This window comes from Cyprinodon variegatus, unplaced genomic scaffold (genome assembly GCF_000732505.1).
Source record: "Cyprinodon variegatus isolate N-32 unplaced genomic scaffold, C_variegatus-1.0 Scaffold51, whole genome shotgun sequence".
NCBI lineage: Eukaryota > Metazoa > Chordata > Actinopteri > Cyprinodontiformes > Cyprinodontidae > Cyprinodon > Cyprinodon variegatus.
The window spans coordinates 1,574,447-1,598,765 of record NW_015150504.1 but is presented as its reverse complement, the minus strand read 5'-3'; the positions used below and the strand labels follow the sequence as shown (position 1 = coordinate 1,598,765).

General features: G+C 37.4%; 1 protein-coding gene across 3 annotated transcripts in view; it reads right to left on the bottom strand.

Annotated features, from left to right (window-relative positions):
• The window catches only part of LOC107082356 (FERM domain-containing protein 4B-like), a 54,313-nt gene that overhangs the window by 7,568 nt on the left and 22,426 nt on the right, over window positions 1–24,319 (bottom strand). For all 3 annotated transcript variants that reach the window (XM_015370998.1, XM_015370999.1, XM_015371000.1), the window contains exons 2-13: window positions 24,104–24,169; window positions 23,882–23,976; window positions 22,114–22,206; window positions 21,083–21,167; window positions 19,848–19,904; window positions 19,516–19,538; window positions 14,141–14,224; window positions 10,020–10,085; window positions 9,524–9,581; window positions 8,156–8,242; window positions 2,563–2,639; window positions 1,960–2,098 (exon numbers count right to left, since the gene is read on the bottom strand). In XM_015370998.1, coding sequence (XP_015226484.1) covers window positions 1,960–2,098; window positions 2,563–2,639; window positions 8,156–8,242; window positions 9,524–9,581; window positions 10,020–10,085; window positions 14,141–14,224; window positions 19,516–19,538; window positions 19,848–19,904; window positions 21,083–21,167; window positions 22,114–22,206; window positions 23,882–23,976; window positions 24,104–24,169 — 930 coding nt within the window. The remainder of the gene's footprint in view (window positions 1–1,959; window positions 2,099–2,562; window positions 2,640–8,155; window positions 8,243–9,523; window positions 9,582–10,019; window positions 10,086–14,140; window positions 14,225–19,515; window positions 19,539–19,847; window positions 19,905–21,082; window positions 21,168–22,113; window positions 22,207–23,881; window positions 23,977–24,103; window positions 24,170–24,319) is intronic.

Below are 24,319 nucleotides of genomic sequence, written 5' to 3'. Positions count from 1 at the left end.
TAAGGTATTTAAAAGTAAATTGTATTTTAAAGTCAACACATGTAGGGACCACTAAGGCTGTGAGAGAATCACACACTGAGCACATAACAGGAAGGCCAAATAGAGCCGGTACTACTGCCCTGTTTGTTTTTGCAATATATAATCTATGAGAAAAATACACAGAAAGACACTGTTTGTAATTCTAGCCAAGCTAATTTAAGATAGCTTCTAATTGTCTTTTTTTTTTTAAACTAAATTAAAGCCATGTATTATAAAGAATGCTCTGACAGAAACGACTATGGTCTGTTACTGGCAGGATGGCTTTGATTTTTTTTTTTAATGATAGCTTCTTATATAACTTCTAAGAGAAGAAAAAAAAAAAGAACCCAAGTTGCATCAGTGTTAGCTGCATATTGCTTCCTAAAAGCCAGAGATTATTGCATCTTTAATAGAACCCGACCGATTAATCTTCATCTCTCTCATGGAAACAGTTTGATAGGGTGCATTAACGAGAGCTGACGAGTTTTATATTGCTAGTTTTGGCTAACATATTAGCATTTTATCTCTGTAAGTTTTAGCTCTTTGTGAAATACACATAGTTTTAGAAGGAAAATAAGATTATTTCATTAAATCCACTTGGTTGTAGGCAACTGTTTTTAAAGCATTTCTTCATGTTTTCTCTCGGAAAACACGAAAAGTACAACAGTAAGATTTTCACCAATACAGACATGTAAGACATCGTTAAAAAGCTTGGATTCTCCACAAGTTAACCGAATTTTATGGACACAGCGAGGACAAAAGCACAATTAACACAAATATAACAGCATGTCGAAATGTAAAGTAATTCATTTCACAGGCAGAAGGGAACAGTCAGGTATGGAGCCACAGATTTGAGGCATAATCTAAATCAGCACCACGAAAATTTATTGTATTTATAGTCTTATGTTGACATTGCTCAAATTAAAGTTGTTTAATTCTATACTTCTAGTTCTTTGTCTTGAATCATGTTTTTGGTTATTATGGGAATTTGAGTTTGACTATATTTGGACAGTGCATATCCCATGTATTTCGCATATAATTTGTTTAAAGCCCCCAATATCTATATTGGGCTTCAAAATCCTATACCTTTGACTGCTTATCTTTCATCAAAACTTCTAACTTGATCTGGACAGTAAGAAAAAAAATTCATAAAGTTTTAAAGAGGTAAAAACCTTGACTCCTTTTCCTTTTTTTGGGTAAAGTTGTTAAACAAACACAGTCCTTCACAACTAAAACATTGGTGTTTTGGTTTTGCCACTATGTAGCTGCTTTTCTTCTTTTAGATGTTTATCTGAAGATGGGCAGGAAACTCATGAAGTAAGATTCATTATATGTGCCGTTTATGAGATAGTTAGGAAATACATGATGGTGAGAATTCAAGCTGAAATCCTGGTCAATACCTTTACTCATATCTTCACTGACAGATGTAGATCAGAATAATCTGATCACTCTAGGCATTACATCCAGTGTTTCTACTCGGACTCAAACAAAGTCTTTGATCAAACCTGAGGTTATTTATTTTACAGTCAGATGGAAACAGGCCACCACCATAGATGAAATCAGACTAATTCTGTGAAATGAACTTCCTTGTACTGACATTCTGTTTGACAATCCAGAAACATTGTGTGCTGTAAGTCTCTGTGCTGCTTCACAAACATCCACCTGGGCTTGCAGTGTAGCCCTTATTAGGTCATTCACTGACTTCCTTCTCTTCCTCATAGACAACTACACCCAAATAATATCCTTGGTCTTAATCATAACTAGATCATACCACATCTCAGCCCATGCCTTAACCCAAACAACAAACAAACAATCCTAAGCACAGACTGGCTGACCCATACAGGCCACCAAAAACCATGAAAGCTCTCGGACTGTCTCTTATAGTGTCAGATGTGCGGGTAACATCTGTAAAAGTTGAGTCTAAAAAACATAAAAACTTACTTTGGTTTGTTTCATGTTCAGGTAGAACTGGTGCTGACTAATGGCATTTGCCCAGATGGTTTTGATCAGAGAGTGGCTGGCATACCAGGAGTGAATAACCAGGCCGGCTTGTCCAAATGTTCGCTTGGTCACTGTTCTTCTGTACAGGAAAGAAAATACAAACAGAGGAAATCTTTAACCTGCTGTTCATACATCTTATCTGATTAAATTTAAAACTCCATTTAGTGTTAACAGAGGAAACAATCAATTTTAACCCAAGTGAACACAATTCATACAGCACTCAGGAGAAGACTGGCAGAACCATGAAGCTTTAACAGCTTTAGTAGCTGAAAGCCTCAAACTTAAAAGCTGTTTAAGGGACAGGATTCTTTTAGCAACCTGAGAATAAACAAACTGCTTTTGAGGAGCAGGAAACCCCCCCACTAAAAACAGGCAGGCTTTAGCTATTAACAGTGGGTTCTAAATGGGCCACTGGCTGTAGATGCCCTTCACAATGACGGCACATCAGAAACGAGGGTAGCAGCTAAAATAGAAGCACTTCAGGAAACAAGGAAAGCATCTCTTCAGATCAGTACAGATAAATGAAGCGGCCTGTCTGCTGACCTGTGTGGGTCGTTCACTTCTACTGCAAACTTCTTTTCACGGAAGTACAAATTCTCCAACTGCTTCCACTGAAACAACTGTGAAGCAGAAAGAGAAATGGTTAGACTGACAGGGGGTGGGGCAGCAGCAGAGGAGTTACATACCACTGAGTACACAAGCCTCGAGTATTGACTGAGAAGTGGGTTTGCAGAACATCAACATTAAAGTCATCTGATGCACAAAGGCTGTTAAACAAATATACTCTGAAAAGCTGGATGTCCTGTCACATGAGGGAAGAATTTCTCTTAAAGACAACATAGCAAAAAGCAAATATTAAAGGAACGTGGTTCATTTTTGAAACTGCAGCAACCTTTGGAGCAGTTTGCAGATGTCATGAGCGGAACTCATTGTGCCAGATAGTCAGGTGTCAGTGCAAACTTCCATGCACATGTTTTCTTTAGGCACTAAAGTGAAGAATAAGGGGGCTGGCGCCTATCTACAGTGGCCAATGGTCCAGAGCAGGGGTACACCAAGGAAGTTCACATTAAGCAGTTCCAGCTACAGGGAGCCAATCTTAGCCAGACACAGAGTCAGGTTCTCATTTTATTTAGTGGTGGAGGTGGAACGAGGCAGAACTCGTCTCAGAAAGAACCAGCTGAGCTTGCTAAATGGATCAGGGAACAATTAGCGGGAAAAAAAACAACTTCTATTAAGAAAAATGGGATTTACTTTATGCCAACAAATAAATATGCAATTTAATTTTGTAGGTAAGAATTCTCTGAAAGCTTTGAAAGCAAATTTACACTAACAGAGACACCAAAGATATCCTCAGCTTCAAATGCAAATGCCGTATTTACACTAACAGCAACACAGCACTTATCTTAGCGGAACACAGATAAACTCCATCACAGCACTCTAAACCCTTTCAGATATTAAAATGGCACAACCTAAAATACTAAATCTGCTCGGGAGTTAGATCCAGTGGGATAAATCATTCCTGCACAGTAGCAGGTCTTACCGTGGAGGATATTTAGTCTCAGATCCTTGAGGAATTCTCTCTGTTCATATTAAATCCTTTTGACTGTGACTTTCCCACAGGGCTAGAGCTTCATCTAACAATACTCTCTTGTCTGTTCTCAGGGATTCAGATAGGTGTTGTAAGTTTCAGCCGAGGTAGCCCCGCCCCCCTTAGCTACAACCCCCTCCTCCCACTGACATCACTGACAGCTCATTCTACCTCCAGCTTTTCAGTGGGCTGGAGGCCTGATTTCCTCCTCCTCTTTCTCAGTCTGACCTGATGAGCAGGTTGTGTGCCGGTATTTACTGGGTTTGGCTTTTTCCGTGTTTGGGGACATTTAAACCCAGCTCAGCTTCAGCTCGCCCATGCTTTAAAGACTTAAAGAAACCGTTTTCAACTTAGTGAATAAAACACAGAGCCTCAATCTTTATCTGAATTTGAAAAAGTATTGAACCCTTTAAACCTTATTAAAATGTCATGTTATAAAAAAAAACATAGCTTAATATATGACATCTTGATTATAAAGTATATGACAGCATGACATTTATATATAAAAACAGCAACATATGAGGAGAAACATACTAGACAAGCTGAGCTTGCCTTAGATTATAAAGTAAAATCTCAAGGTTTGAACAAGGGCACAGCTGCAAAGTTATTTAGCTCCAGTGGGATAGGAAATTAGCCCTGTTCCACATACATTCACTTTTTTATGTAATAGAAAGAAGTAGAAAGTTTATTATTTCTAGTTTGCCGTTTTAGGTATCAACAATGGAAGAAAAAAGATCAGACAAATATCTTTGGACCAACATGCAAAGTGTCGAAAATATAAGACAAGAGTCTGAACACACATTCTCCATGGTAAAACGGCGATGGCAGCATCATGCTGCGGGGATTGAAGAAGCTAAATATGAAGTAAACCTGTGAGCTGCTGCAAAGGACATGTGACTGAGATGGAGGCAAAACCCAAACATACAGCTAGAGCTAGCCAGCTAACGATCCGGGGCAGAGCATTTTCCTGGCTTAGAACAACGACATATCGGACAAAATCCCCCCAAAATAAATCAAAGTTTGTGGTCACAATTGTGAAAAGGTGTAAGGGGTTTGAATACTTCATTAAGGCATCTGTAATTATGGTATCATCTTTGATTACAGCAGCTTAATTCAGCTCAACATTAGGACATTTTCTCAGTGAGCACAACCACTCCAACCAATAAGATCCTGCTACTTTGAATACTGGAGCAGGTTTAATATGTTCTATCACAACATTATGGATCAGCAATTGTAATGCAAACTTCAATTCTCAGGGAACTGTTGGTGAACAAAGAGCTTAACCTATTGAACCATAGGAACCAGGCAGCAGGATTCACCCAAAAACCCTACTGTCATTGGTAAGGATTCTCACACCAATTCACACATGCTCCTCATTTGCATAATAATAAGAGAGTAGAGAACAATAAACACTTTCATACTGGATCAGCAAAGAAGCAGCACTACTGTGAAACTAATACAATCCAGTCCCTGCTGGAAAAGCTGCTGCTGAGATAGTCAGTGAAGAGACACACCTAAAAACACTGGTCACAAGACTACAAGCAATCTCCTTATTGGAAACAGTCCAAGAAGTCATCCTTTGTCTTCCTGTGTCTCTACACCATCATTTCTAAATACATAACTTTCTTAAACTAAATAAGTGAACAGGGGACAAAACGCACACCTCTTTTCTATGTACGTTGCTTTTGTTGCCAAACATCTAATTAGAGAAGTTAAGCAGAAATGCCTGTGGTTTCAGGATGAGATCAACATGTTCAGATCCAGCTACACCCACAACCCAAAGACCCCCAGGGCCACTAATCTACCTATAAGTCATATATAGACGTTTGATTTATGAGCCTGATCAAAAATTAAAAATGTGTCAAAGGTTGTTTCTAACTTGCTTGTGCAGAGTAAGATCAGCCCCTCCTTTCACAAAGCACGTCACATACCAGCTCTGGCTGCACGGCTACACTGTACATTTCCAGAGAATGACACATAGATTCAAGTTGTGAAATCTAGACAATGGCAGAGGAACTGTCAGATGAGTTATCCAGAAATTATAAATCAGAACAGGTTTCTTTCAATTATTTTAATTCTGTAGCAAAGATTCCTTCCAAATCTCTGATAAGAAACTAAAGCAGGGTCTTATTTAATGCCTAACACTAGCAGGTTGTATTTGAGACTATCGCATTACATAGTTTCACAGCCCCAGTGGCAAAAGAAAGAAAGGCATGTCATAAATTGCTTTAAAACTGAACAACTTTCTGTTTCAAGACACACAGGAGTTTGTAGATAGGATTTTATATCAGCTTTGAGCATTTCTTAGTTTGCGGTGAGAAAGCTTTAGCATTTAGACGCCGTTTTCCAACCTAAAAATAAGTTTAAAAAAAGGAAAAATTTTAATATGCTTTAGATATTTATGTGCAAAAAGAACCTTGGACAATTAGCCCTTCTGCCAATACATGTCTCCTTTCTGTATTTACATATCACACTTTCATCGCCCTCAAAATCCTCCAAAACATACCAGTAAACAGGCCACTGCTTACTAATAAATACTGAAAACACTGAATACAAATGAAATAAAACAGAATAGAAAGTTTGGAATTTGAAAATGTGTATTTGTAAACACTTTACGTTGAAAATGATGGAAAATATAATTTAAACACCCACATACATCCCAAAACAAACTCAGTGTCTATTACATCAGTTATTTTGGAAATAATAGCAGAATTAGTCACATATTATAAAATCATTAAAGAATTATAGAAAATTAACCAGCAGTTTGCAATCTGTGGCTCCTGAGACGCAATTGGCTCTTTGGAACTTTCTCAATGATGCTAGATAACTTTGGCTAAAAATGATAAACAAAATTATAGTTTTAATATACAAAGTTGATTAATTAAATGCAGGTTTCAAGATAATTGCATTCTAATATTTGCATTATAAGAAAAGCAACTTTTACTTTTAGGTAGAGCAGTGGCTCTGGGGGTCTTTGGGTTGTAGATCTGAACATGATGATCTCATATATATATATATATATATATATATATATATATATATATATATATATAAATAATTGCATTATATATATAGTCAAATACATCCAAACACAAACTTTTTTTGTCAGTGTGCTAAATCAATTTAAGCTAATTATTTTTGTTTATATATGATATGATCTCACCATCAATACATTAGTTCTTACTTATCACTTTTTACTAAGTAGAAAACAAAACATCTGTAGTATTTTAAAGAACATTCATTTTATTTTAGTGTAAATTGTAGCACAATATTTGTCCAGCAATCTAAGAAACATTGTTGTGAACTGACATTCCATTACTAATAATCCTAAACTAAGAACAGTCTCAGCACCCCAAACCAGTCCTGATGACTATTTTCTATTGTTTGATAAATTGCCTTCTCTCTTGTAGTGATGAAAGCCTCCTGCTGAGGAGGGCTGGCCACAGGCGAAGAAGTTACAGAATTAAAGCCAAACCAAAAAGCTCTGTCCATACTTCCCAGAAAACTCTAAGCTTAGGAGATAGAAAAAGCCCATTTTGGTTTCTATGGGGCATTCCAGCCCCTCAACACTTTCACTGTTGCATTCACCCCCCCTCAGCACCGGGAAGAGGCCAACTGTGTCTCTGCCCGTTAATGACTCAGAACCTGGTGTAATAGCGCACCCTGCTATGTCAACAGGTTCCTGCCATACAGCTGAAGCTTCCGTGAGTCTAATAAACAAGGCCTAGGAGGGATGAAACAACACTTTCCTGAAAAAGGCAGCAAAGACAGAAACAAATAAGATATTGCAAAAGAGAGGGAAGGGAGATTCAACAAAAAATAAATGTCATCAATTAATTTGGGTTATTATAAGATTGCTAAAGTCAGTTTAAAACCTCCACACGCATCATATTGTCCTTATTTTAAAATATCAAAGCTGATCAAAGCTTCCTCAAGAAACCAGCTAGAAATTGAACAGGGAAATTTAGTCAGGGCTGCTGACCTATCATAATAAAATACTCATTGAAGTGATGTCAGTACACAAAAGACACATCTACATTATATTTTCATTTTTGTATTTCCTTCATAAACGTACCAAGTTGAGTTATTCTCTTATCACTGGGGTTGTTTTGATGGTATTGATCCCCTCTGTTTGCTCTGACACTTTCAGCTTTCCAAGTGACTCACCAGACAAATTTGCCACCTGTTTTCTGCTTCCTCCTCGCATGAGAACCAGAGGCCTAACTATGCCTATTTAGAATAGCTATAAATCATTGATCTTTTAACATAAAACTGTAAAGTTTATGTAATGGCTTCCAGAGAGGCTAAGTATTTTCCTTCATCTACTTTGATCTATTGTTATCGGGGCTGAATGTTGCATTTAAGAAAGCCCCACAGCACTTCTGTTTGGAAACTCAGCTCAAAAGTTAGTCCAACAAATATATATCCCAAGACCTTAAACTGCTTTCTGCAAAAAATGCATTTGAAAAGTAAAGAAGTAATGAGATATGTTCTGAAATTGAAAGCTTGAATAAATGAGAAAATTAGAGCAGCTGTGAACGACTCTACCTTTCTTGGTTTCAGTTTATCCTGCAAATCGTACTGGCTGATGCCTTTATAGCTGACTCCAAGCCACCAAGGTATTCCTTGCTTGTCCTGCATGAAAGCGCACACAAACAGAGCACAACAATCATTAGGGTCTTTTATTACCAGCTCTATTATCTCATTAAGATCACAGCAATGGTAATGCAAGAAGAGATCAAATACATTAAAGGTCTTAAAACCAATCTGCAAAGCTGACTGAGCAATTTCAGCACTACTGTTTGATCTTTTTCCAACTCCTTAATTTAATAAAGTCTGGTAGGAATAAGGCCAATTAGCATATTCTCCTAAAACTTACAAAGCAGTGCTGAATATATTTGACCAATTAAAAGTGATTTTAGCACCAAGAATTAAATAAAGTGTGTAACTACAAAATTCAGTGTATTTTACTTGGATTGTATGTGATGCTTTAATGCAAAGTCCAGCATAAATTTCACAGTGGTCTGAATCTTTAGGTTTTTCTTAAACTTTTACTCTGATATCCTAAAATAAAACAGTGATTATTAAACAAACAGCATCAAGGAGACCAAGGAACACAGCAAATCACATAGAAGCTTAGAAAAACTCATTAAGAATTATTGAGACCTTCATCTGAAAATAAACAGATCAAAGTTTGTGAAACAACTGCAGACCAACCAAGACATGACCGTCCACCTGAACGGAAAAACAGAAGGCCTGGGGTGGTGAAATAAATAAATCGGGAGTCTGCTTAATCTATTCAAATCTATTAGTTTCATATAATCATAGAGAATATACTACTAAGTTCACTTTATCTGGATAAAAACTGAATCATTCAGTTTAATTTTCCTAAGTAATGGGTCTCCTAAAAATGGAAATGACCCATGAGGTCAGAAAGATGTATTAAAAACCCAGAGCAGTGGGTATGTTGTCTCGTTGCACTGAAACTGTTCCACAAAACACACATGAAGATAAAAGTGAAACGAGACAAAAAAGAAAAAAATTTTGTCCGTTATGCTAAAATCAGTCCGCTAACACTACAGTTTTTTTGTAACAAATTATCACTTTGTCGGAACATGGTGGTGGTATTATCAGGCATAAGGTATATTTTCTTTAAGCAGAGACATGAAGGTTGCTTAGAAACGATAAGGATCCCTTTGCATGCACAATCCTTATTTGTTAACAGTTCTAAATAAATGTGTCCTTTTTCTTCCACTTCACGACTACATAATATTTTGATTTGTTAATCACATTATATTCCATTGAAGCACATTTAAGTAGTGATGTGACAAAATGTAAAACGTTTAGGTTATAAAAACAGTTTTTGAAAGGCAATGAACTACTGTTGAAATGTAAAAGTGGTGAGTATTCTGTTACCTTCACAGGATAAAAATGAACTCCATATGTGGGCAGAGATTCCACCAGGGCCAGATATCTACAATCAGAGGGACAGGTTAACAGGCATTCAGCTACTTACACTTCATCATTGTCACCTGATATCTGTACAACAACTGACAGACGAGGCTTTAAGGCCCAGGCAATGAGAGGCTGCAGTCATTTTACAACGACAAGCTGATCGATTTGCTTTGGGGCTGTGACTGAGGGAGGGAGAGTCCATTGATCACCTCAGGGACAGAAATCATTTGGACCAGTGGAAAGCACGGCAGAGGACTTACACCCTCCCAAAGCTGGCAGACTGCCTACTATAGAAGCAGCTTTTCTAATTAATGACAGTCTGGCATGCTGACAGCTGCCTCATATAACTACAGCCACCGCAGTGCAAACACGAGGTTAAAGAGGATGAGCTGATTCAGACTCTGGGGACAGAAAAACAGAGGCAACACATATATTCTATTTGTTTTCTTCAACTTACTTTACGATGGCTTGTCCTCTGGTCACTCCCTTCAGTTTCTTGTAGTGTTCAATCACTCTCTCTTCGCTGCGGATGAAAGGATAAAACGTTTAATGAATAATCCATCAAGTGTAACGCATTTGTGGCCACAGTGGGACTTTGTTGAGAAGGCTCATTCTTTAAAACACGTTTAGCCCTCTCATGCAGAAAATGCAGTCTAAGCCCACTGGCCTGCTGATAACTTTCATCTGCTAAGCATGCTAATGCCTCCCATTTCTGTAATCAGTTTTTTATAGCACAGTGACTGCCCACAGCAGCATCCCCAACATAAAGATAGAAGTAGATATATGGTGATGTTCCCACTCATTCCCAATAAGACCCTAAACTTTACTAGAATGTTGCACTGATTTATCTGCTTGATATCAGCAGTGCCGTTTCACATGAAGAAGCAGAGAGACAGGCAGCAAATTAACAAGGGACAGACAGATCAATAGCGAGAACAATCGGATGCTGTTAGCACCCCTCGGTGTTCTTTTGGAACTAATGAGTAAATATAATTAACAAAGTTCACAGTCCAGTCAGCCCATTTACAACAAAAAACCCACCATCCAAGTAACAGGTCTGTAAACACCAAAACTGCTTTGCTCTGGATGTTACAGCTCTGCAAAACAGCTGGTACCTGACCTGCAAGCTTTTATCGAAGGGAGTTCTCAGTGATTGCAGCTTATAGGATATTAAATCATTTCAGTTGTAGTCTTTCAATATGCAGTAAAAAAGGATATCCTGATCTGATTTGGGTACAAAGTGAGGGATCTTTAAAATATATTTGACTAAACTCAACATTTAACAGATAATATCAGTCTGAACCATCAATACGCTATGCTCATGATTTTATTGGACAGTTTTTAAAAATGATGGCTAATTTTCATGTAAATGACCTGCAGTGTTTTTTTTGTTTTTGTTTTTTGTTGTTGTTTTTTTGGCCCTGCAGTTGTTTGATAGATCTGAAGCACCAAACCAAATAACATAATATTGCAAAAAAAAGTTTTAGGTAATTAAATTGTGTAAAGACCAACAATATTGTGGTTGTGGCATTTATGTTTGGTCTCAATATCCAGACATTTTTAGAGGATTTTTCTTAACGTCTGGGCTAAATACCAAAAACAGCAGAATAGCTTTAATTATTTATTTATTTCCACATTTGTCAAATATCAGATTTAAGAGTAAATCAAGGAAAATAGTAAACAGATGGTGCAGTTGTTTTTTGAGCATCTTTAGTTAAAGAAAGTTTTAGCCATTCCCAGAATAGTCTTATTTAGAAATCAGATGTAGATTGGCTTCCAGCTGGTAGTGTGATAGAATCATGCAGTAGAAATATACTATAAATGACCGCTTATAAAAGCATCCAGATTAGCTAAGCCGAGGCCTTAAGAGTTTTTCATCATTCAGTGTGAAATGCTGAGTAACTTAAATACTACCTCTCTCTTTGTGAAACTGGGCTTTAAGTGCTAGTTGATAGATTTTGCAACATTCAAATTAAACATTTCTTGTTGTACTATGTTTCAAAACTGGTGCATTGATTTTAATAAAGTACCAAATTAAGATTTGGTATTAATAGTTGCCTAATCTTAGGGCTGCAGCTATTGATTAGCTTAGTAACTGATAAATGTAACAATTTTTCACTTGATCTAAAAAGAGATGGTTTTAGAGAATAAACTAACTTAAAGTTTTTTTTACCTTAAAAAGAAGTCATGAAAAAAAAAGAACTTATTGAACAGTTTAAATACATTGTAAATGTCAAAGGTCAAGAATGCCACTTCAGGGTTTTCTGGACAGATTCTATTTACAAAGCGATTTACTCTTCCATTAAATGGATATTATTTTGACTGCTACATTATTTGGTATTTATTATTTTAGTAATCAGCTAAGCACGATGAATCAGATTAATTCTTCCAGCCCATATTCTTATTTGACTCAGATCAGAATCGGGAACAATGAAAATGTCTATGAAATCAATTATTTTAACAACTCAACTTTTTTTTAATATAAATATATAATTTTACCAGGTAATAAAAAAAATTAAAGGATAAAATATAGGCTTCAAATAGCACCGGTTAATGAATGGTGATTAGAAATGGCTGAGACTGTTTTGAGCAATTTGTGAAACAGTCCTGATTGGAGTCTGACCTTGCAAGTATTACATAAGATCCTGCTGCGGCACTGAATGAACTCCGGTTGTCAACAGGCTGCTCAGAAACACGTAGACCACTACTCCCCTGTCACGCTTTAGGTGGCCAAAAAAATTTTCCTTATGACTAACCATATATTCTTAATCGAAATATTGGGGCGGGTTAACTACAAACATAACCTGTATATAGAGCCAGTTTATAAAGCTGAAGCTAAAGGAAGAAAATAAAAGTGACATTTTGCTGGAAAGCCTGAACAGCAAAGTGCAGAGAGAGCTTTACGGAAAAAAGCATTATCTCAATAATCCCTCTACATCTAATATCAACATATGCCTTTAACTCTTAATGCTAATTTACTATGTTGTGTTACAGTTCCTACTCATAGGTGCAAAGATTAAATGTCAGCTAAGGGCTACATTTTAACACATAATGTATGACTCTTTTTTTGCAAATACTGTAGTAGTAAACAGGAAGTTCTATACTCCTGTTCATCAAATTATCAGGTTTATCTGCTATTTTAGTCGTGCAATGCAAATCATTTCAAATACAAAACAGATGACTGATTGAATGGTTGAAATGGTGGCAGACAGAGTAATTCAGGTCTAAAGAAACATGGCTGCTGCTATCTGTGGCTCAGTTGTGGTCTTGGGAGCTGTCTGCTTTCTTGCTTCGAAATCATTGGCTGGTTTGTATTTACAAACCCATAGAGATTACAGTAACCTCTTATTACCTATATGCATTGTACCAATCAAAAATACGTGTTTCATTTGCTCATCTTCCAATACTGGAGATTAAATAGTTCCAAAGTGTGAGAGGCTTTTCAGCTTAATCTGCCCTGAGCTGTAGCTGCCAGGAAAAAACTCAAATAAAGGAACTACACCATAACAATGTCCACTGAAAGCTCCAAAGAGGTGATAAAATGTCATGTTGGCTATGTTATGCTTTACTTATGTGTTTAAATGAAGCTAAAAAGCTGTAAGTAGCTAAGAAGTAAACTGTATGTAGTATTGAGATTTTTTTATGCAAACAAGATAGAAGACGCAGCATCAATGTTTTTAAGCAGATTTTGAATCATCGAACGAGAAGGAGCTTGAAGAAAACTGCACATTTTAAATTATTTCACAAAAGGTTTTCACACTTCCTTATGTTAATTTCTGACTTTAAAAAAAGATAAGGAATGCGCTTAAGAGTTGATAGAAACACTTTTATTGAATAAGTTCTGATGTAACCAACATTTACCACCCATGACTGATAAGGTCTTTCCGCTGCCAGCATCATACCCTCACTGTAACAATTACTATTGCATTTCTTTCTTGACGTTTTTCAATAGCATGTAAAACCACTAATACTAGCTGACATAATAAACAAAGTACAACTTGCTCAATTGCAACAAATTCCTTTAAACTTTGCTCTGTTAATGATCCGTGGTTGGTGCTAGCCTGATACCTCTACTTGCACTTTATTGCAACAAAGGTAAACATCAATGTATGGCAACATTACACTTTGCATCGCCTGGTTAATTCACTCCAAACCAGAATGACACCTGCCTTATTCACAGTTTCTGTTTTTCTGAGAATAGGACGGAAACACCTATTGGAGTTAGAGAGAGAACAGGAACAGGAAAAACACATGGAGACAGTTACTAGTAATTGGCTATAACTTACACTCTCTCTCAGACACACAATTACATTGCTTAGAGCCATTATATAAATGATTTCCTCAAGCAGGGAGACTAGAAAAAAAAGGCAGCAAAGTGTAGTTTTCAAAAATAGATATCAGAAACAGCTGAAATCAGTATTTACAGGAAGGTGCTTCTCAGAAAGATTAGGAATGGGCCACACAACTTTGGTTTCTACTTTTCTTTAAACAAAGGGAAACTTTATTATAGCAGCTGTTTTTTGCTAAGGAACTGAAATCAGGTTAGCTTCTAGTGCTTTTGGGGTTCACGTATCTTACCAGTAATGAAGTGAAGGATGCTCCCTCAGTACTCTGGTGGGCAGAACTGGTAGCTGCTTCAGGTCTGACACTGCAGTCTCAGCACTGGAGAAATAGATACAGAAACTTAAAAACGTAACATATATAATTATTCATCATATACTCAAATGCAAGAAATGCACTCACACAACAATTGCTGTGTGAGTGTCCCTTCTCAACTGATCATGGTTTGTCAACAACCAATTAATGGAAGTTCTACTTTTTGTGAGTTAAAAGGTATTTTTACATCCGTTTATAATCCTATAAGAGCAGAACATGTGGACAGCAAAAGGCAAAGGTTTATGTAAAAGATCTCAAGCCAAGTCCAAAAATTTGACTATTTCTCCACATGTTCAGGGAGCTTTGATTTCTTATCTGAAGGCACAGCAGCAATAACTCTTATTTTCAATTCTTTGTGGAAAGGTGAAACAACAGAGGATTTTGTTGTTTTTTTTCTTTTTCTTTTTTCAATATCAAGTATAAAGAAAATGACTGCCTGCCAAAGTTAAACTTGACTTTTACTCATGTCTTGCCAGAGCTCCGTTGCAAACCCTTTGACTCATTAGAGGCCTTTCAGAGAACAGAGAGAAATTTTTTAAAGGCTGCAATTGCTTAAACCGCGCTTATCCTTATAGAACCATCCTTTGAACTGGCCTTAAATTTTCTAATGACTTTTTAGACATGTTCATTGGTTAAGTTATGGTTTGTCCATGCATAAAAATTTTTTTTCTAAATATTCGTCGACAGATTGCATAACTGGATTTTGTAGCTCTGCAGCAAAAACTAAACAAAAACACTTCTTAAAGGAAGTAAATAAACCAAGGAGTAGAGATTCTCAATAATCCAATTGTTCTGCATTAACTTGGGACCAGGATTGCACTAATCAGTTCCTGTGGTAATGATGATAGAATCTAGTAGCTGTTGAAGGATTAACCCAAGAATTTATAGTGTAGCAGGGATGCATACTTTTGCCATTTCAACTACTTTACACAATTTCTTCATTATTCACAATTTTTAAATGCTTTGTAAATGTTGTTTCAATACATGACTGAATGGAAGTTGTTGTATAGCTTTCAAATTGATCAAACTCACCCCACCTTCTCTCAGACACTAGCTGTGTTGCCTGGGTGTTCAGACCACCATGAATAAACCATGGCGCGTTCATAAAGGTGGATGTAGCCTCATAACTGGGAAACCAAAGCCATTTCCTTTTACGGCTTCTTAATGAATTTAAGCTAAAATACTAAACTTTAGAGGCTATTAGAGGAATGCAGATAGTGTACAAAAGAGTGAGAAAAAAGATTTAAAATATGTAGCATAGAGAATCTAGATCAATATTAAGATTACCTCCAAGCATACCCTGATGCAAAAAAAATAATAAATAAATAAAAGAAAAAAAGGACTGGTAGATTAATATAAAAGCCATTTATGTTAACTTTATCAGTCAATAAATCAGTTCATCTGTTCTCAGGAGAAGTAATGTAATTCAACATCCCTCCAACATGGAAAGGCAGAGATATAATGACCCTGTTATGTGGAGCTTCTATAAGGCCACTCTCCCCTGTAGCTCCCTCTCCTTGGCTGACTGGGTTTGCTGCCACGGCACTTGGCTGCTTGTTTGATGGCATACATTTTATGGGGAGCTCAGGCCCTGGTGCTGTTGGGGTGATCTACTCCGCAGCCAGGCTGCCGTGTCAGCAGTCTGGAATTCATTACTATGTCTGTTATCTTCCCGCAGCATGTGGGCGATTCCTACACCCGGTGCAGCCCAGCCCAGAGCAGTCTGCCCAGGGTGGGAGAGATAATACTCATGTGTCAGCTATTCCACAGGGCTGAGACTTGGGGACTTCGGAGGGAGCACAATGAGAGAGCAGGCTGCTGTGAATGAGCCACTAATTACAGGCCACACCTGCAAATAGAACTGTGGACAAAAACTGGGTGTAATGCTGCTGCGTGTGTGGGAAATCTCCATTCATACTAACTGAAGATCATTTCAAATCACAGGCAGTTAATATACATATGTAGTGGAATTAAAAAAAAAAACTCAGAACTAACACTACATTTCAGAGTGCTTCCAATTATAAATGAAGGAGAAAAAAAAAACCCAGTTGCTCTTAAGGCATAATTAAAAGCATCAATCAATTATTTTTTCCTTCCTTTTTCGTTGATCCTTTAAACCAACCCCCACAGAATAAACCCTACACGTTGCACTCAGCTGTGGATTATAGCTGCAGGTGGTGAAACCAATAGCAGTAAAGTGTGAATAAGTAGAGCATTGTAAGACAATGACCTTAACTGGGGAGTTCTACAACAGCAGAAGTACAATAAGCAACCTGATGGAGCATTAATTCAGTTCACAGCAGGGGTTTGGCCCACCCCACAACAATAACATGACTACAGTCAGTCCCCTTGACGCCAACTTGTCTGCAATTGGACAGTGGGTCCTGCTGATCCCTCTTAAGGCAGCTGGCTGGAGGAGGAGACCTCCCTGACTCCTCCACAGCTAATCTACTGCTCTAGGACCAGAGGCTGCTGATACAAGAAAGGGGAGACATATTTATACTGTATGATTCACGGGGGATTTTCTGGGCAAGTTTTCAGAAAAAAGTGGAAACAAAGGGGATCGCTGACAAGAATGCATAATACTGACACAGGACAATGTTTATAGTAGGTAAAAGGATCCAAGAAGAAAGATTATTATTACCCATTTGACAGTTTTCTAAACGACAAATAAGATATTATATTGTGGATCTGTTACAACACCAAGCTGTAGATGAGCATGTATTCATACCTCATCGACATCATCAAAGTTCTCCATAAAGAAATACTGCATTTGAATTTTGTCCGAAGTGTATTGGGATATTATGTAACAGACCATAACAAAGTAATATATAACCGTTGAGTGAAGGAAAATGATGCATGGCTTTCAAAACTGGCTTTCCTGTCCCTGCTGAAGAAAAGTATCCCAACATGATGTTATCTACACCACGTTTTACCATGAAGATTGTTTCAGGCGATACACATTAGTTTTCCTCCAGATACAATTTATTTGATGTTTATCTGTTAGACAATAACACTAAAAATGTAACCTCCTTGGCAGAGGTGAAATGACAGCGTAATTTGGATGTGAGTCGCTGTAATGAATTTAACCAGAGAACAGTTGGTGTTGTCTTTGATTGTTTTTTTTTAGACTCAGGACAAAGTACGGCCCATCCCAACACCCACATGAAGTGAAAGTTCAACCTTCACAGGCCGAACATTTAGAGCAAGCAGAGGAGTTTACATTTTAAAACTCTGAAAAGAAAATTTGAAGACACTGAAACCATTTGTAATAGTTACTTATCTGGTCAGGTGCACTCGTAAATAACTAATAATTGTTTAATGAGCTCTAGCATGTGCCGCCTGGCGGGATTTCTTTTCTGCAGGGAAACAAAAGCCTATGGTTCAACAAGAAGACAAACTGCATTTTCAGCATTGCACATTTCACCATTCAAAACTACATGCACAACATTCCTTGCTGTGCACAAATTTTTGTTTGCATAATGGACAGAGAGGCCTTCGGAGGCAGCGAGACAACACAGGTTCGGCTGCAGCAGTTTGCTCATTGACACTATCAGTCTGAGCAATGTTTACTACTGCCAGCTAATGCCCTTCACCTCTTAGACTTGTTAAAATAAAACATTGAACATTATCAGCAGGTCAAGCCCACTGTGAAAACAAAGTCACTATTAATGAACAGACCATGGAGGTTTTATACTGAGTCCAATCAAAAATACTGTGTCTCCTCAACTGTATGTCATTTATTGACAGATGATGCAATCACTACACGTTGAAAGGAATTGATTGTGCTCCACATGTTGAAGTTCATGTCTATCATTTCTCTGAATTCTCTGTACACCCACCTTTATTTGCAACTACAGCTGCAGGTTTTCATGGTTCTGTCTGTTTCAGCATTTTTATAGATGGGCATTTTCTATTGAGCGAAGCTAACCAAAACAGATTTCACATTCTGACATTTTTTTTAACCATTTCTTAACATTTTGGTCTCTTTAAATGCTCATCCAATTTAAAGTAGTGTTTGAGTGTGAATTGAAAAGAAAAAATAATGTGACTCTTACATTTTCCAAGAAATCAAAATGTAGGTTTGCCTTTTTAAAGCCCTGCACATCTAGATAATAACATTTTTTTTTCTTAAAATGAGAGCCTTAGTTTCCCTCCTAATGTCTGAGGTCTGTCCAAAACTTGAATATTATCCAATTCGATTGATTGACTTTATGGATCTCACAGTGGATAAATTTACTCGTTACATCAGTTCAAATAGTCAAAAAGAGAAGAAGAAGGTGCCAAAGGAAGAAAAAGGTACATGGGATATATACAGTATATATAATGGGTCCACATATGACAGCTTTGTTTTATTTTTGTTTTAGCAAGATTTAACTTCTTTATAGTAACTGTACGTTTAGGGTCACGTTTCTGTTGGAATGTAAACCTTTGCTACAATTTCAAATCATTTTGTAATCTCTAAAAGGCTATTTTCTAGGATCAGATTGCCCTTTATGAGGGCTACCCTTGTTTCCAGCAGCTCTTGCCAAAATCACTGTCCCTGTTAGAGGAAAAAATCCCCACAGCATAATGCTGCCACCAACATGTTTTGCACATTTATTGCCAAATGGAGCATTTTGCATGTAGTTCAAAAAGTACAAATCTAATATTACACCTGTGACCTTCCTCAACATCTTTGCAGCAAAACCTGGCTTTATTTTAATCCTGAAAACTGTGTATAATTTTTCTTCCATTTCATAATTTTGCCATACTTTTTTAAAGCTTATCCAACACAATTCTAATAAAACATACTGATCTGAGGGGTTATGATATATATACAGGAACTAAGATTCTGATGGGTTTAAATACTTTTACAAAGCACTGTTAACATGACGTAAATAATATGGATAGAGTCAGCAGAGTAAACAAGAGTTTAGCTCTGTCTCCAGACAAATTTAAGACAATTATTAACTGAGCGTAGGTTCAAGCTAAAATGAAATCTAAGCCAGTAAGGTTATACATTAACAACCATTATTTAGGATACCCAGTATTGACCAAACACTTCTTCCTTGTACATTAACACGAGAAATTGTGTAGGGCTTTTGTCCCCCCTCTATAATCCTATTGGTTAGCAGCATATGTCAATATTTTAGTTTGAACATAATCTATAAAGTAAAACAAAAAAATCACCAATTAACTTATTAGCCTAATTTACACAAACACATTTCTAAGGGTAGACTTTTTTAAACTTAAAACGAAACATTGATAAGAGAAACATAGATTTGAAGTTATGAGAAAGAATAATGGTTTCTTACCTGGTATAATCTCCCTTTGCCTCCTTAAAAAGATCAGAATAACTTAGTGATTAAACAGCACTTAACCACTGACAAGCTAGTACAATAATGTTAAATATCGGTAGCTTTCTACAAATGTTACAAAGCTGGCTATTAAAACTTACCTTTTAAGGTGTTTTTTCTTATTATTATTGAGTTAAACTTAAGTTTAACTTTATTTAAAAGATTTAAGCGCCCCCCCACCCCTTCGAAGGACAAACGTTTTCAAATGTTCAGCTCGTCCTCCTTTTTTCTCACTGGGGGGTGAGTGACATTAAAGCATGGAGGGACTGCGACAAAAAAAACTCTCTTACCTGCAACGCAAAGGCGGCTAACTTGAAAATATTGTCGCTCTCCACTTCAATTGTTTCCTGTTAGCAGAACAAATGAAAACGGCAGGCTTGTTAAAAACATGAAGCACAGCGCTAACTGTCTGAAACACTTGACTAGAGAGTAAACCCTCCCGTCCCATACTTCGAGACCGTACCTCGGTCCCACCGTTACCGACTGAACCACCGCGGCAACGACATTTCGGGGTTTAAACCTACTAAAAAGATGTTTTCTCTATTTTTTTGTGTGTTCTAAACATCATGGAGCAATCTATAAAAAGCAAAAATCACCATGAGGGACAGGCGGACTATTTTAAGGTTTTGTTCGAAGTTAAAGCCCCCTCGGTGAAGTGGTACGGTCCTTTAGCAGGTTCAACAGTCTCCGTCCCCATGGTGACCAGTCAGCTCTCCCCGCGAAAGAAAAAAACAGAACACCATGCAACGTTTGATCTCATGCTGCATTCAAGGGCGTCCCGTAAAAGTGTATTCTTCACTTGTTAGGAGATAAGTGTCGACTACCAACACCAGATATGTTTGTGTTTTTTCTGGAACCTTTCTAAGGTCTAAATTTATTTCATTTTCAGATTTTAGAGCGGGCATTTCTATTTAATTCAAAGACAGAATTTTAAAGCATCTATAGCACCTTAAATGTTGAACCCAAATAAGACAATAAAATTATGAGAAACTCATGAGATGTAAAATGGGATTCCCAAGACACAAACAACAACGTCAGATATATTTGTTTTGTATATAAATACCGTTAGTTCATCCTAAAAACTACTGAATTAAAAATCTAAAGTGCCAAGTACATAAAGTAAGAGTTGAACAAGTAATTACATATGTGGCCATCTAAATAAAACAGATGAAAAGAATAACAGTAATATATTTATGTAATTAATATTAGATTGATTTCTAAATAATAAATAAGCCATCAATAGAATCATCTTCTGTTCTACGAGCATTAACCCTTAATTTGATTTAAAGAATTACAAAACAGTTTTTGTACTATTTGCAAAGTGTGTAAGGTATTTTTTAAAGCCCATCTTGCACAGTAAAGCCATTTAAAATCTGTCATGTATAAAAATTGTTCAATCATTTCACAGGAGAGCAACCAAAAAACGTAATTGTGCAATAACATCCAACTTAAAAAACAGAAACAACTGCCATATTTGACAAATATAAGAGAAAAAAGTATGATATTTCTTAAAATAACAACTCACATTAAACACTAAAGTTTTAGCATTTAGGAAGAAAAGCTCCACCGTTGTATTCTCTTTCAACAGCGTGATCTTCTCGACATAAAACCTGTAAAGAGTCAATTTTTTATAAGCATAAATATTAATACATATGCATATATTCAGTATTATCTACAGATAAATAAAATGACTTCTGTTTCATTCTACAAAACATAAGTTGTGTTTCCTCACTGCCACCTGCTGGTTGAAAGATGTCACTGATCTTAAAGGGGCAAATAAAAATACCACCTAGCACTTGTACTACATAATGGAAATGCTTTAGGTTTGAATTAGATTGAACATAATATATATTGGAATGTTTTTTTTTTAAAAGGTGGGATACACAACCTCAATTTTATATTCATATAATTAATTCTCAAAATGCCCATCCATATTTAATTGCATTGCTTTTTATAATGTGCCATATGTAATGCATATCACCCATTGATTTCCCTATAACATCCAAAATTCTGTTATGGGGTTTGGTTTTAAGCAACCATAGATATTGTTACATACCAGCACAAACTTCCAAAAAGGTTACAAAGCTAGCAATCAAAATCTAAATTTCATAAGACTTTTTCCTGTCATTCATATCTATCATTGAAAGGAACAAAGACCATTCAGATTTATGCTACTTTGCTAGAATTAATCTACATTAATGCTGCTATGTATTTACACTCAGATTGGCTCTGTATCTCTGTCCACTTTTTTTCTTTTTCTCAAATGTAATTTTCAAAAAGTTTCATTTCCATTTTACTTGCTCCTTACCAGATGTGACTTAGCAGACAATAGAATGCATACGAGGTTGTGGCTCAATGTGAGAAAAAGTGAAGTAGCATAGAAAAGTGCAGCCCCTAGCTGGCCACACCTTTGCAGTCTTTCTGGATGTGATCCTGATTTTAGACTGCAGCATTTACAGCACTGTATTTAGAGATTTTTGAGACGGAAATGCAAAACCATTGGATTAAATCTTCTGGGTGTTACATAAGGCAAGCTTTGAAAGTTACAACGCTCACCTCACAAGAAACTTGAGTTCTAATTCCCCCGAAGTCTTGGAGAAGGCATGGTCAAGCACTTTACGATCCAGCTGGAGCCAGTTGTTCTGGCCGCTGAGCAGCAATGAGAAAATAAATCATACATCACATAATATTGCAATATCCACCCCTATCCTTTCTTATTAAAGAAAATCCATCTGCTCCACTAATGTAATACTCGTATCGTACTCCTCATCGTTTTGCTTACTTCCACATCTGTTGCAGAAGCAGTAGACTTCCCACACACCTCATCCAGCTCTGCTGGAGGAAGTTTAGATGTTCTCAGGGACTGATAATTTCAAATGGGCCTTAAAGAGCTAATATCCAGTTTGAAGCAAATCTAATCACCCTGACACTTCCAACCAGTGTGATGAAACTAGAAATCCTCCAGAGGGAGGCCTTCAGGGGGCATGCGAAAAAGACATCCAAGCCACCTTAGCTGACTCCTATTGATGTGGAGGAGAACTGGCTCTATTCTGAGACTCTCCTTGATGGTTGAGCTTTTCACCTTACCTCTAAAGGAGTGCCCAGCCACACTGGAGAGAAAGTTGATTTCAGCTGTTTGTAGTCTGGATCTCATACTTTTAGTCAAAATCCCAATTTCATGACCATAGGTGAGGGTAGGAACATATCCTGACTGGTAAATCGTCAGCTTTGCCTTTTGGCTGAACTCTCTTTTTACCACAGCAGGTGGGTTCAGCATCTGTATTATAGTGGCAGCCGCATCAATTCATCTATCATGCTTATTCATTTCCCCCTCACTCATGAACAGTACCCCAAGATACTTGAACTCCTCAATTCTACCAGGAATTCTTCTCAAACCTGAAGGGGGCAAGCCACCTATTTCCTGTCAGAACCATGGCCTCAGACTTGGAGGAGCTGATCCTCAGCTTCATACTCAGGTGGAAATAAACTCATGCTGTAGGTCTCAGTCGCGAAAAGCAGGAACAAACTCTGCTGGTCACAAAATCATATCCTTCAGGCCTGTGACTGTGCTTAGAAATCCTGTCCATAGATAGGAACAGGTCTGACTTAATGCCAGCAGTGTGGACCAAACTCCTGCTGCACTTGTACAACCACTGGGTGGTCCCTAGTAAAGGGTCCCTGACCCTAGTTCTCCTGGAGCTCCCCCCACAAGGCACCACTAGGGACACATTCAAATGCCTTTTGCAGTCCCACAAAACAAATTTGGACCGCCTGGGCAAACTCCCAAGCCCCATTGAGGGCCCGGCAGCAGGTATGGAACTGGTCCATTGTTCCAGGTCAGAACAAAACCCGCACCGATCCCCCCTGGGGCTGAGGTTCGGAAATCAGCCAAACTCTCATATCCAACAACCTGGCATAAGCCATAGGCCACTTCTTAGGCAGGGGAACCACCACCCCAGTATGCCAGTCTCCAATTGCCATGCAGTGTTGAAGATGTGAGTCAGCTTCGACAGCCCAACAACATCCAGCAACATAAGGTTCTCAGGGTGGATCTCATTCACCCTAGACGCCTTGCAACTGTGGAGTGTTTTGACTGCCTCCATGACTTAAGGCAAGGTGATGATTAAGTCTAGTCCCGAGCAACCAGTCTCTTCTGCCACCATGGAATGTGTATCAGTGGGATTGAGGAGATCCTCAAAATATCCCTTCCATTGTCTGACAATGTCCTCAATCAAGCTCAGCAGCTCCCCAATGACTTTCTTTATTGAAGGAAATTCAATTAAATTTCTACATTGTTATTTCTAATGTGAAAACATGTACTCACTTGTCATCTTCGAAGCACAACCCAAAATATTCCTTCTCCTTTAGGTTAAAATGAGACGCCACCAGATCTAACAGCTCTCGAGACAATAGCTTAGGCTGGATGGGTCAGAGGAAAATACAAGGGAAAAAGAGGAAAAAAGAAGGGAAACGGATCAACAAGTGTTAGAGTTTAAACAAAGAGAATAATATTTTCCCTAAAAATTAACCTCAAGTGTTAAGTTACCTGAACCAACAGCTCCAGCTTCCTGCCGCCAAGGAGGTGAATCTGAGACACACGGCCCTCTGTCATCTAAGGGAGCAAAACAAAGTACACTCATTGAGACAAAAAAAACAACAATCTCCAATTTTAATTTTTTATGTTTTAACTGAAGGCTTTAACCATATATTAGCTTTTGTTTTAATTTACAAAAATTCAAAGATTTGACAATGGTTTTTGGCC